The sequence below is a fragment of the Crocodylus porosus genome, unplaced genomic scaffold (assembly GCF_001723895.1).
Source record: "Crocodylus porosus isolate Cpor-Errol unplaced genomic scaffold, CroPor_comp1, whole genome shotgun sequence".
NCBI lineage: Eukaryota > Metazoa > Chordata > Crocodylia > Crocodylidae > Crocodylus > Crocodylus porosus.
This window is the reverse complement of record NW_017728906.1, coordinates 3,509,264-3,524,200: the sequence shown is the minus strand read 5'-3', so window position 1 is coordinate 3,524,200 and position 14,937 is coordinate 3,509,264. Positions and strand designations below refer to the sequence as shown.

The following is a 14,937-nucleotide window of genomic DNA, read 5'->3' as shown; positions in this document are numbered from 1 at the left end:
AACTTCCAAGCGAAGTGGTGCTGACTCCTACCTCGGGGGTCTTTAAGACAAGGCTAGTCGTTTGACCCCAGTACTCTTTCCTGCCATGGCAGGGGGTCGGACCTGATGATGTACTCAGGTCCTTTCCAGCCCCACTAACTATGAAACTAACTCCGAACCAGAAAAATACCAAATTATATTCTAAAAAGTGAACATCTACAACATTTATTAATTTGAATTCAAAAAATATTTTGATCCTGATTTACATGCATTTGTGTAGTATACACAGAGGTGATTGCATAGTAGCTTAAATTGAAGTCTTACTCTTGTGTATTGTGGGGGATGCATGCATGGGAGGGATGGGTATAGGTTTGTAGGAGGCTGTAGGTGTGTGGGGAAGCGTGTGGGTGGTATTGTGGGGGTGGATAGGATTGGGGGTAGTGAGGGAGCACATGGGTGTGTGTGTGTGGCAGTGTGGGTGGGTATGGGGTTTGTGAGGTGGACAGTGGCTGGAGTGCGTGACGGGGTGTGGGTGTGGGGGTCTGCATGTATGGTAGTACAAGGGGAGGTGTGGGTGCAAGTCACCCTATGAACACACACACAGTCTCTTTCCACAATCCAAAAAATACGAAAAACATCTATCGTGTTGGTTATACTTTCAAGGTCAGGATTCTTACTCAAATGCCAGAGCGTCCAGATAGCATCAACAAGCATCTAAAGACCCTTTAAACTGAACAACAGACAACATGCAACAGCTAAACAGTGCATATGCCCTGACCCGATACAGATAAAAAACAAAACAAAAAAAAACACAAAAGAAGAATTATATTTCTAAACTTGACCAAATCCTGTCATCTGTCCCCAAATAAGATAATATAATTCTTCTTACCATTTCAATGCTAATTTGGGTCAGGACTAAGACATATGGAAAGGAACTCTTAGAAAGTGTTCCTTTTGTCTCAGGAAGTCTGCTGCTTGCCCAGAACCCAGATCCAAGATTTCATGGAGGTATTACAGAGACTCAACTGGCCCTGAGAACTACCCCATGCTACTCATCCATGTGGGCACCAATGATACTGCCAGGGGAGATCCTGAGCAGATCAAAAGTAACTACAGGGCACTGGGTGCAAGGGTGGCAGGTACGGGCGCTCAGGTGGTGTTCTCTTCAATCCTTTCAGTCAAGGGAAAGTTCCAGTATGAAACTGGAGATAGGCCTGTTGAAAGTCTTTGGGTTAGGGACAGAGGGGAGAGCACAAGATGCTGTGGAGGGTGATCTGCTAGACCACCAGACCAGGAGGAAGAAGTGGTGGATGAGGTTTTCTTCAAACAGAAGTTCCCCAGTCACAGGCCCTGACTCTCATGGTGGGCTTCAATCATTCTGACATACAGTAGTGCACAGGCAATCCAGGAAATTTTTGGAGAGTGTTGGGGATACCTTCCTGGTACAAGTGCTGGAGTGGCCAACTAGGGGGCATGCTCTTCTTGACCTACTGCTCGCAGGCAGGGAAGAATTGGTTGGGAATGTAGAAGTGGATGGCAACTTGGGCAGCAGTGACCATGAGATGATTGAGTTCAGGATCTTGACAAAAGGAAGAAAAGAGAGCAGCAGAGTAAGGACCCTGGACTTCAGAAAAGGAGATTTCGACTCACTCAGAGAACTGAAGGGGAGAATCCCCTGGGAAAGCCAGTATGAGAGGCAGAGGAGTCCATAAGAGCTGGCTGCATTTTAAAGAAGCCTTATTGAGAGTGCAGGAACAAATCATCCCGATGTGCAGAAAAACTAGGAAGTATGGCAGAAGACCAGCTTGACTTAGCAGGGAACTCTTCAGCAAGCTAAATCACAAACAGGAAACTTCTAAGAAGTGGAAACTTGGACAAACAACTAGGGAGGAGTATAACAGAACTGCTCGGGCAGCCACGGATGAAGTCAGGAATTCCAAAGCACAATTGGAGTTGCAGCTAGCAAGTGATGTGAAGGGTAACAAAAAGGGTTTCTACAAGTATGTTGGTAGCAAGAGAATGATCAGGGAAAGTGTGGGCCCCTTACTGAATGGGGGAGGCAACCTAGTGACAGAGGATACAGAAAACGCTGAAGTGCTCAGTGCCTTTTTTACCTCAGTCTTCACAGGCAAGATCAGCTCCCAGTCTATTGAACCTGGCAGCACAGTATGGAGAGGAGGTGAGCAGCCAACAGCAGCAGAGAAAGAACAGGTTAGGGACTATTGAGAAAAGCTAGACATATACAAGTCCATGGGGCGGGATGGGATGCACTCGAGGGTGCTGAGGGAGCTGGCTGACATGACTGCAGAGCCGCTGGCCATCATCTTTGAAAACTCATGGCGATCGAGAGTGGTCCTGGATGACTGGAAAAGGGCAAGCATAGTGCCCATATTTAAGGAAGGGGAAAAAGGAGGATTGAGGGAACTACAGACCAATCAGCCTCACCTCAGTCCCTGGAAACATCATGGAACAGATCCTCAAGGAATCCATTACTAAGCACTTGGAGGAGAAGAAGGTGATTAGAAACAGTCAGCATGGAGTCACCAAGGGCAAGCCATGTTGACCAGCCTGATTATCTGCTATGACGAGATGACGGGCTCTGTGGATGCGAGACCAGTGGATGTGGTGTGCCTTGATTTTAGCAAGGCTTTTGGTATGGTCTCCCACAACATTCTTGCAGGCAAGCTAAGGAAGTATGGGTTGGATGAATGGACTGTAAGGAGGATAGAAAACTTGCTGGAGCATTGGTCTCAGAGGGTAGTAATTAATGGCTTTATGTCTAGTTGGCAGCCAGTATCAAGTGGAGTGCCCCAGAGGTCGGTCCTGGGGCTGGTTTAGTTCAATGTCTTCATCAATGACCTGGAAGATGGCACAGAGTGCACCCTTAGCAAGTCTGCAGATGATACCAAGCTGTGGGGAGTAGCTGATATGCTGGAGGGAAGGGCTAGGATTCAGAGTGATGTAGACAAATTAGAGCACTGGGCCAAAAGGAATCTCATGAGGTTTAACAAGGGCAAGTGCGAAGTCCTATATTTAGGAGGGAACAATCCCATGCACAGTACAGGCTGGGGAGCAACTGGCTGGACAGCAGCTCTGCAAAAAAGGACCTGAGGGTTACAGTGGATAATAAGCTGAATGAACTAACAGTGCACCCTTATTCCCAAGAAGGCTAACACTATACTGGGTTGCACTGGTAGGAGTGTTGCCAACAGGACAAGGGAAGTGATTACTCCCCTCTATTCAGCACTAGTGAGGGCACATCTGGAGTACTGTGTTCAGTTTTGGGTCCCCTACTACAGAAAGGATGTGGACAAATTGGAGACAGTCCAGTGGAGGGCAAATGAAATGGTGAAGGGGCTGGGGCACATGACTTATGAGGAGAGGCTGAGGGAACTGGGCATATTTAGTCTAGAGAAAAGAAGATTGAGAGGGGTTTCAATTGCAACCTTTAACTACCTGAAGAGAGGTTTGAAAGAGGATGTACCTAGACTGTTCTCACTTGTGGCAGATGACAGAACAAGGAACAATGGCCTCAAGTTGAAGCAAGGGAACTTTAGGTTAGCTATTAGGAAGAATTTTTTCACTAGCAAGGTACTAAAGCACTGGAACAGGTTACCCAGGGAGGTGGTGGAATCTTCATCCTTGGTGGCTAGACAAACCCTTGGCTGGGATGATCTAGTTGGGGCTGGTCCTGCTTTGAGCCAGGGGTTGGACTAGATGACCTCCTGAGGTCCCTTCCAACTGTAATTTTCTATGGTTCTATGAAAATAAGGTATGAGGAAAGGTAATTCAAGTGGAATTCTTCTCTTGAGTAAGTGTTTGGAACATGATCTCATCAACCACAAACTCCTTATTCTATCAAAGCAACTAATGGAAGACATCATGGATGCACTCTTACTCAAAATACTGGCACTTGACTGACTAGGTCATCATGCATAGGGCCATCAAAAAGTTCATATCACCAGAACTATGACCACAGTAAATGACTGGCTAGTCTATCATGGCCTATTATGTCCATTCATATTGCCCCAAACAAGCTAAACAAAGGAAACAACCAAGAAAAGGTTCAATATCAAGTGCTTGAAGGATCCTGCTAAAGCCTATCAACTTCAGCGGTGCCTCAGTGAGAAATTTTTTGGCTTCACAGATGATTTTGACACCATTGATTACTGGGAGAGCCTCAAGAAAGGTATCCATGAGGCAAGTGAAGAATCTCTACGATTATCCAAAAAGAAACATTAGATAGGGAAATTCAAGTTCTCATTTACACAAAAGGAGGGCTTTGCATCACTTCTAAGCAGACACTTATCACAACATTAAAGCTGAGTCTCAGAGGAACATTTGAGAGCAAAAGGACTAGTAGATTTCATAGACATCAGGGTTGGAAGGGACCTCGGGAGATCATCGAGTCCAGCCCCCTGCCCAAAGGGCAGACTCTCTCAAGCTTCTCCACATCCTTTTTGAATTGTGGAGCCCAAAACTGGACGCAGTACTCCAGCTGCGGCCTCACCAAGGCCGAGTACAAGGGGAGAATGACATCCCGGGATTTGCTCGAGAAGCATCTACGGATGCAAGCCAGCGTTTTGGTCGCTTTATTAGCCGCAGCATCGCATTGCAGGCTCATGTTCATCTTGTGGTCAATGGTGACCGCTAGGTCTCTTTCTTCTGTAGCGCTATCCAACGTAGCACTGCCGAGCCTATAAGGATGCTGCAGGTTTTTCCTCCCAGAGTGGAAGGAAGTAGTAGTAGGAAGACAAAGCGAAAGACAAGCAAAAATTATAATATGCATAGTTTCTCCAGCATAACCAAAGCTATCTATGGGTCAAGCCCACAAGGAGCCACTCCTCTGATGTCCAAGAATGGAACAACATTCTTTTAAGACAGTGTCACCATCAATACATGGTGGAAGGAGCACTTCCAAGAGATCCTGAACTAATATTCTAATATTGAAGACAATACCATGGAAGCCACTCCACAACGATATGCTACCATGCAGATCCATCAACATATCACAGGGCATCGAAAGCCATTAAGCAAATTAAGAACAAGAAAGCATATGATCCTCACAGAGTACCAGGTGAAATTTATTAGCAAGGTAGGAAAAAAAGGCTCCCTAACCAACCAGACATCATTATTGTGAAAATCTGGAAACATGAAAAGGTTCCCTGAAACTTGCGAGATGCTAGAATCATTTCCAAATTCAAGAAAGAAGATGGATTGGATTGCTGAACTATCATAGTGTTGCACTCCTGTCCACAGCTCAGAACAATCTCACTTCCATTTGCCTCAGTCGACTCACTTTCTTCACCAAGGAGATTCTACTCAAGTCCAATGTGGTTTCAAGACCACACAGAGCTAAAATAGGTAAGATCTTGTTGCTAGACAGCTGCAAAAGTGCTGTGAGCAACATCAAGATCTTTACATGGCCTTCACTGATCTGACACCTGCCTTTTATTCAATCAGTAGAGAAGCTCTGTGGAAGATCCTGGTGAGCCTTGGGTGCTTGCCTAAATTTGTTACCATCCTCAGACTTCCACACAACAACACGACAGCAATGGTCTTGAGCAATGGCTTGGAAACAGACCCCTTCACTATTAGAACTGGAGTCAAGAAAGATTAACATCAACCGGTCACATTCAAAATCCAAGATAACCAACCTCTCCATTATTGATCTTCAGTATGCTGATGATTGCGTCATGTATGGCCACTCCATTGGAGAGCTCCAAGTAACTTTTGTTTCTAGAGGTGCACTGATACATCAGTTTGCTTTCCAATACAGACAATTTTCTTTATATTGGTAACAATTTGACATTGGCCTGATGGTGCCAATAATTTGGCCAATAAATGCCCATGCTGCCTCCAGCTGGTAAGTCAGAAGGGAAGGGAGGAAGAAAGCAGCGTAGAGCTGGGAGCAGAGCTGCAGAGAAATGTGGGGTGGCTGTAGCCTCTTCCCAGTGCCACCTGAGCCCATTCCGAGCCCAGCCCCTGGTAAGAGAAGTCCCACCGGGCTTCGCTCCACCCCGCAGCTGCAGCCCACCCTGCGCTATGTAGATCCAGGGGTGCACGTCCCTGGGCCTCGGCATTCCCAGGGTGCAAGCAGCGGCAGGAGCTGTGTCCACCCTATGAGCTTTGCCTCCATCCCATGGCCCCCACACCCCGGCTGGGCAGGTCCTGCCCCTGCCCCTCCCTCACTACGGAGAACACTCCCGATGCTAATCCTCTTCCACCACACCAGACTTACCAGCTGGAGGCACTATATCGGAAATTGGATCGGTATTGGTCAACACACTTCCTTAAATAATGGTTATCACTATCAGCCCCCAAAATCTCTATTGGTACACCCCTAATTGCTTCTGTGAGGCACATGAAATGCTTGAACTCACTGTCAACTTCATAAAAACCTAAATCCTTTACTATGCCACACCAAATCTGCCAGCTTCTCTTCTACATATTACAATTAGAGGGCAATCCCTGGAGAATGTTGAGTATTTCCCCAACTGGGCAGCCACCTTTCCCAAAAAATAAACATACACAATGATATTCAACACCAAATCAAATCTGCTAGCACTGCCTTTGGATATCTTCAAAATCATGCCTTTGATAAACGTGACATCAGGACCTAAACCAAGCTTCTCATCTACCAAGCAGTTGTCGTCCCTATTCTATTGTATGGGTGTGAAACTTGGATGACATATCAGAAACACCTGAAATCTTTGGAACATTACCATCAGCAATGTCTTTGGAAAATCCTCCATATCAACTGGAAGGACAGAAGGATCCTTTGGACAGGATGTATCCTAAGGATGCCTGACAACCAGCTCCCAAATAGGCCCTAGATTATCCAATTTACTAACAGTCACCATTCTGGAGGTAGGCAAAAGAAAAATTCAAGAACATCTTGAAGGCTGATTCAAAGAAATATACTATTTGGGAGACTCGAGGATTGAATTGTTCCCAATGGCACCACGATGCATGTATGACAAAGCACTGATCATTTCAAGCAAACTCATCTCATTATGAAGGTAGATAAGAGAGAGTGCTAAAAGGGAAAGAACTGTAATGCAACATCACTGGGATCTATTCCTTCCTCCTGGAACTATTTGCCACATTTGCAGCTGAACATGAGGATGTCAAAATCAGCCTCCTCAGTCATCTACAGACTCACTGATGACTTCCCATTTACTGGAAGATTGAGAACTTCATATCAAGGGACAAGGCTGACAACAACAATGGTTCAGAAAATATGAGAAGAAAGGGTCTTTTTGGCGGTGTCATTAATTAGACTGACACAGTTGGGAGAGATGTCAGACAAGGTTTTTGTAGCTCACGGTGAAGAGCTGACAATTTCCAAGGGGTGCTTCAAGTCCAAAAAGGTTGAGAACCACTGGTTTTGTCTTTGATACTCCCTTCCCGTCTTTTTCCTCTCTCACTTCTGTTCCTTCTTCTTTCATATTATGATTTGTTCCTTACAAGTCCTTAAAGCATTAACTACTTTTAATCTGAAACCCCAAGAATACACTGTTTTTTTTGTCTAACAAACAAACCAACTACACATCTCAAACCAAAAATATCAGTTCCTTTTACCTTACGCTCATTGCTACGTAGACAGACTCAAAAATCCGAAGATTTTTCTCATGTTGGAGCGATGTAGCCATGGTGGCCCAGGAAAAATACAAGAGGCAAGGATTTTTGCAGCTTATGTCTTTTATCTGACCAACAGTATATAGTTGAGGAAAGTTACTATACAGGCAGCCAAAAGCTTGTCCCTTTCTCTCCCAACTGTATATGGGTCCAAACAAAGATATCACCTAAAAAATCCTTGTGTCTCGATGATTTATAATTTTATATGTGAAGGTTACATACTTCAATAGGTAAACTTCAGAAAAAGCTGCAATTTTTGCAGGCCATGGTGGACAGTCTTCATATACGTATTGTATAACCCTGTTTTTGTAAGTTTGCACCCCTTAGCAGGTCTAAAATACAATAAATACGTAAAAGTTAAAATTCTTACCATCAGGTGTATTGCAAGACAGTGTTTGCATAGAGACAAGTACATCATCTTCAAAGGGAAAACTGTACTGTATATATAAAAAAAAGCAACCAAACATTTTTAAAAATAAGAAAAGATGTATTAAATATAACAGTAAAGCTCTTAAATACATTTGAAGATTGTTTTCATAATCTGAACCCCATATCAGTTTGAGTTAGACTGAACCCTATGAAAACTGGCATGCGTGTGTTGTTTCATTAGCAGCACTTTAAATAATGTTCACTATTACATGAGCTAAGCAAAGTTTTTAGAAGCAGGAATATAAACCTTTCTGTTTCAGGGTATCTATTACAAATCAGCTCCTGTGATGGATATGACATTTCAGAGTTGCCTCTTTGACAGGTTATCTCCCACCTTCTTCTAGCAATTTGTACTGGCCTCTAACGGTCTGGGAATTGGATTAGACAAGCTACTGTTTGATCCCACACGCAAGTCAAAGAGGTCTAGCGGCCTCAAGAGAAACTAATTATCTCCACAACAGCCCGAAAGAAAAGTCAGACATTCATTTTTTTCTGAGTACAGTATTGATTAAAATGTGTGGGGAAACACACATTTTTATCTCTTCTTCAGTACTAACTGCGTCTTGACAAAGAGGAAGGTGGAACAACTTGCCTGTTGCCACGAAGTTATGTCTGTAAAATAACCCTGAAGAGAGACGGTTATAGTTTCTCTATAATGAGCTTCCTAAGCATGGATTCTGGCATCTTGAGTAAAAGGGCCCATCTGAATTCAGTGGGCTCGGCAGGTCTTTAGAAACGTTGGAAAATGTTTCCAACACGTTCAGTAGCATGGGTAGGTGCTTAGAAACATTGGGTAAATGCAGCTACTTAAAGCAGTTAACCGGGTATTTGAAAGTTTCACTTCCTGCATATTTACATCCTCAGGTTATCTGGGCCTTTGAAAAAAACTTTTTTGAAGAAGGGGGGAAAATGTCAGGTTGTCACCATCAACACTGATTTTAGGGCAGGGATCAGGCGTGGGCGGAGCCCCAAACAGGCCCTGGCCGGCTGCCACTTCCGCTATCACTACCCTTCTCTACTGTGACGACATCAGGCGTGCGCGGGGTCCCCTTCCCCCGCACAGGCCGCTCTGAGGTGAAGCAACCCCAGTCCAACGACCGCGCCGGCCCCTCACCTTTGTGACGATCCCGTTTAAGGCGGCAGCGAAGCGCAGGCCGCTACGGTGCAGCCGCTCCCCCAGGTCGTCCATGGGGCCGGGGCCGGGGCCGGGGCCGGGGCCAGGCCTGCGACCGCCTGTACCAATGGGCCGCTTCCGCCCCTCCCCGCCTACCAGTGCGTAATGGGTGCTCCCAGCCCAGCTCCTGCTCCGGCACCTTCCGGATACTAATTTGAACTGCGCGCCCAGTCCCGCCCGCGTTGAGGGGCCCCAGCTCCGATTGGAGGAGACGCTCTAGGCGGAACAGCCAATCAGCGTGCGCAGAGCGAACGCTGCCAGCTACGATTGGCCAGGTGTCTTTTTTTTTCTTCCCCTTCCGCAGAGCTCTCTAGTTGGTGGTGGAGCTCGGGCGAAAGGAGAGGGAGGGCGGGACTAGGAGGCAAACCCTTCATTCCTGTTCTGCCTAGCAACAGCGGCTGTCTGTGAGCTCCTATTGGAGGCAGGATGTGGGCGGTCTCCTATCGGTTACTGCAGGGGTTTGGAACAGTGCTTGAGGGGAAGGTGGGGGTGGATCTGACTGGCTCCCGTCATCGCACCGCCCCGTGCAACCTCGGTGCCTGGGTTCCACAACATCTGCGTGGGCAGGGAGCCTGGTTCTCGCTGATAAAAAAATCCCCAACTTTTGGGTCAAAAAAAGTAACCCAAAGTGCACATTTTTCAGTGGTTAAAGTAAAACTCTGCTAATGTATAGATATCTAGCTATCTATATGTATTTATATATACGTAATATATAGATAGACAGCTATAGATATGTCTATCTATATATTAGCGGGGGGGGGTGTCCTAATTTTAAAAAAATACCCAAAATCAATTTTCCTTTTAGATAGATAGATAATGGATTTGGGGTTTTATATATGTAAAATGGATTTTGGGTTACTTTTTTAATTGGGTTACACACACACACACACACACACACACACACACACACGTACGTGTCAGGGGTGGATCCAAAAGAAACACCACTAATATATAGTTAGATCTCTCTCTCTCTCTCTAGATACAGATATAGATAGATCTAGCTATATATTAGTGGTGTTTATATACATATATATGGAGAGAGAGATCTAGCTATGTATTAGTGGTGTTTCATTTTAATTGCTGAAAAATGTGGATTTTGGGTTACTTTTTTAAAGGGCTACTTTTTAAATCGGAATATTGGGGATTATTACTATTATTTTTTTAATCAGAGAAAACCAGGAGACCCACTTATAAGCAAACAGCTGGGTTTAGTGCCAAGTGGCTCTACTACCATCTGCGTCACCACAGTACCACATCCCGAGGTGGATCTAGGGATCAGAAAAGGGGTACAGGGGCTGAAGTGCATCATCGCACATGAAACAATGCATATTTTTCTCCAACTGAAAGAAAACCAGAAGCTTTACTAGTATGCTGGGGGAAGGAGAGCCTAGGGCCGTGTTATTCAGTTTAAGATGGAAGCAAAACCAACCTAATATAACATCAGTGGAAGGTGCATCAATTTGCTATATCACATATTGTGTATAAAGTCACAACAAAATGATTGAAGTGTGTTGTCTCGTTAGCTCTCGGAGCCTTCAAATTAAATTGATGTTTCAGAGTCAAGACAAAATCTAGCCCACTAGAACCTTTTGATGGTGCATCTGATGCTTCACTGTAAGTTAGGGCCACACCTGAGTGAATGTGTTTGGCTAGAGTTGAAAACAATCTGCAGGGCCATGGAATAGGAGCTAGATTACCAGGAGCAGCTAGCAGATAGAAGAATTGCAGAAGAAAGGCTAGCTTGATTAGTGGAACATGTAGATCAGTGAAAAGGAGGTGGAAAGAACATTAACACATGTGAAAAGAAGAGTTTAGAAGGAATCACACAAGTCTGAAGTCAACTGATTCCCTCAGCTGAATAGAAATGCGGCTGTCACTGCCAGGCAGCTGGTTTTAAACTTTGGGTTGAACAGGAACCACAGACGAGGGGAAGTGCAACCACACCATTGTACCCATCCTGACACCAGCTACCTTCTACACTGTCTAGTTGTGGCCTATTCATGTAGTCAGTCACTCTGAAGGCAAAATTCCCTTTTACTGAAGTGCCTGAGAGTTTTACTTACACAACCAGAATCTCAGAGCATATATCATGCAGAATTTCATAATTAAAACTTGGTGGTGTTGCAGCAATGTAGCCCCGAAGGCAAGAGAATTTCTGTGGATGCTATCTTTTCGTGGGCCAGCTGCACGGTTGAGATAGACTTAGACAAATAGGGATCCTATCTATACATGTGCAGGGAGCCTGCTCTGACATGCTGGAAATCCCGTGTGTCAGAGCAGACGCGATTAATCATAAAAATTAACACGCTCCAACAGACTCTAGTATCATGTGTATCAGCGTCCTTGAGCTAAAAAATGGCAGCGAACTAAAGCTCGACAAACAAGCTTTAAGTTTAAAATGCACCATCACTATTGGTGCATGGCTGCTGATACATGTGCTGATCAGGAGCTTTTAATTAGCATGGCTTGCTAATTATAGTCCTTCCTGCCCCCCCGCAATGTCTCCCAGAGCACGTGTAAAAATGCCTATAATGTTAGCTAAAGTTTAGACAAGCTTTTGAATGCATTACAGTCTTCTTCAGATCTGAGGACTGTTGGTTTGGAAATAGCATTTAAAGGTCTGGTTATTGGGAACTGGCTTATAGATATATGCATTATCAGGGTTCAAGATGGGCAGCAGGGGTTAAAGAGCTTGGGTTTCACACACAGAGAGTTCCATATAGCCCTGGAAGCAGACAGGCTGTCTAGCACAACCAGGCCAATGGATGGATGCAGCCTGGGAATTGAGGGTGTATGCCATAATACGAGATAACAGCCTTCAAGTTAAATAGGTTGTCTAACACAACAAGGACACAAAGCCTGGGAACTGAGGAAGTATATACCATACTGTCCCATAACACAAGATAAGTGACACCAGCTACAAGGCCCCTGAGCAGCAGGGGGACCCGAGTCCCGGTTTAGGGGGAATAGACCAAATTAGGAGAAGGCCTGCAAGTGTGACCACAGAGAGACAGCCAACCAGAGATAGCCACGAATGAAGAGTCATCATCAGGAGTCATCAAGGGGGAAGGAGAATAGAAAAATGGAGGTTTGAGATTAACTAAGATTTTCACCCTGTTCTTCTCACCCCTCCTTGTTCCTCCTTCTCTTCCCCAAGAGGGGTCCCCATCCCCATCCCCATCCCCATCCCTGCCCCCTGGGCAGGATCCCCAATATCACCATACCACCAGCCCATCTCATGCACCCCATTGGAGGGGGCTGTGGGCCTCAGCATCCCACCTCCAGACTGCTGACACCTAAGAGAAAGAGCCTCAGAGTGGAGCCTGCATCCTGACCAGATGTTCTTTGACTCTGATGACAGCCCTAGGATTGGTAGATATAGAATTGTTTAATCGTTTGTATTGTTGCTTTTTTGTTATCAGTCTGTATCAGTAAATTTGCCTATTATCAACTGGCAGGTGTTGTGGTCGGTCTAAGGGTTGTGCTCACTCAGAATAAAGGTATAGGCCATGGGCTGGGTCCAAATCCAGTGCCAACAAGGACCTTCCTTTTCCCTCAGACCTGAAGAAAAGTGTGTTGGTTTGAAAGCTGGGCTACATCTGTTGCAATCATGCAGTTAGACTTATAAATGATATCACCCACAAAAATCCTTGTCTTTCACTTTCTTAAATCTTCTTTGATCATCTTACCAGGGAAGCTGATCACACTGCTTAGTGGCAAGATTCCCGTTCTAAGAATCTGTTGTCAACTGTTGCTCCTTCATGGATTGGCCATGTTTTAAGTAAATGGGTGAAATTTCCAAAAAAATTAACATGTTTAGAATGAATCAGGGTTGTATAATGAATTAAATTGGCTGTAGGGCACTGTTTCTTTTTTGTTACACAAGCTGAATGGGTCAGGGATTGCAGAAAGAAAAGGATGATTTAATTGCTAAGGTTCCTGGAGGAATTGGATCCCTGCCTTTATCCCAGAGGTCCTACAAGATATTAAGCCAATCACTTGAAACCACACTCTGGCAGATATTTACTAACTGGATGTTCTCTGGATGCTCATAGTAAGACAGACACCTGGGACAGATTCATAGAAATGTCGAGTGCTTGCAAAGTATATTGCCTGGAGTTGTCCTATGATGTCCCAAAGGCTGCTGGCAAGCATTCATTTAATGGCACAATGGGATCTGATCTCTGATTCCAACAATTGTGTGTCCTTCCATGTAACAAACGCATGGCAGGATGCACAGTTTTTGGGATCAGACATAAACATTTTCAGAACCCAATTGTGTGGCTGTTAGGAGAGGAACCCAACATGATCTCTTATGCCCTACTTCCCATGCTGTGTGTGGATTCTTGGATCACAATCCCAGGTTCCAGTAAGTTTAAATCTGTGTGGGGCCAGCTCATATGGGCCAGGTTTAAAAACCTTACTTGTGCCATAAATGCAATGTTTGCCAAGGGGCAAAGATGCCAACTACTTAAAAAAATCAGGTTCCACATATGTCTTGTTGGAGTCCCAAAATGTAGACATACCTAGTTTGGCCCTAGCCTTACTGATCTAAAGTTCTGCATGTCTAAATGGGGAATAAAACCACTTAAGCACTTTGCCATCAAGGTAAATTCTTCAGTGCTTACAAATTGTTCAGATACTATGGTGAAAGCCCAAAGAAAATTAAATGAGTAAACTGATAATTTTAGATTTAGAGTACCTTGAATGATATATACATTAAACAAGGCCTAGGAGCACACATTGAATAAGAAGGATAAAAATCCTCTGGGTCAAACTATGAGGTGGTGCAGGGTGGGGAGGAGGGCTGGACCACAGTGAGAGAGACCTAACTGTTGGTATACACTACAGATTACCAAACCAGGGGCAGGAGCTTGATCTGGAATTCTCTCGAGAAGTGGCAGAGACTGCGTGTGCACAGGACTTGGTCATCATGAGTGACTTCAGTTACCCAGATATCTCTTAGGAGGAACACTCAGCTAAGTCAGATCACTCATGTTGCTTCCTCACCCATATGGAAGAGCTCTACCTGACTCAGGAAGTTTACAGGCCAACCAGTGGTAACACTCTCCTAGACTTGGTCCTGGCCAAAGGAGATAATCTGGTGAGCAACTTGAATATAGAGGGTAGCCTAGGTGACAGCAACCACTAAACCATCATGTTTACTGTCTGTCGCAAGGCAGGGAAATAACCTAGCAGGGTTGAAGTTTTGGACTTCAAAAAACTGAATTTCAACAGGCTCAGGACAATAGTAGGGGAAGCGCTGTGGGACCAGGGACCAAAGGTAAAAGGAGTGCATGAAGAGTGGTCATTCCTCGAGGACATGATCCTTGAAGCACAAAAGAAGTCCATTTCCTCCCATGTGGAGGAAAGGTACCAGAAGGTCTGGTAAGCCCTCTTGGCTTAATAGGGTGTGGCAGGACACTGTTGGTGCCTGCCACTTTAAGAGCTGGAGCAGGCAGCAGCCAGGTGCTTGAGTATGATGGCCGTTTTTGAGATCCAGGATATATATAGGGTGAAGCAGCAGTTTGCTGCTGGAAGCCGTATAAGAGATATCAGGCGGTACAGCTGAGCCTCAGGAACAGTTTGGTGGTTTATGGGCTGGGGCTATGGGGATGGAAGAGGCTCCAGGTCCTGGGCATGACCTAAAACTGCACCCTGCTGGGGATGGGTGGTCTGGTGGGCTGCTTGTGGCAAAACAGTCCCCCAGAAGT

General features: G+C 45.1%; 1 protein-coding gene across 4 annotated transcripts in view; it reads right to left on the bottom strand.

Annotated features, from left to right (window-relative positions):
* LOC109305609 overlaps nucleotides 1-9,372 on the bottom strand; it is a 65,132-nt gene extending 55,760 nt beyond the window's left edge. For 3 of the 4 annotated variants that reach the window (XM_019528600.1, XM_019528601.1, XM_019528603.1), the window contains exons 1-2: nucleotides 9,164-9,372; nucleotides 7,991-8,057 (exon numbers count right to left, since the gene is read on the bottom strand). In XM_019528600.1, coding sequence (XP_019384145.1) covers nucleotides 7,991-8,057; nucleotides 9,164-9,238 — 142 coding nt within the window. In that variant the 5' untranslated portion in view covers nucleotides 9,239-9,372. The remainder of the gene's footprint in view (nucleotides 1-7,990; nucleotides 8,058-9,163) is intronic. The other variant, XM_019528602.1, reaches the window with a different exon arrangement.
* Nucleotides 9,373-14,937: the final 5,565 nt, after the last annotated feature.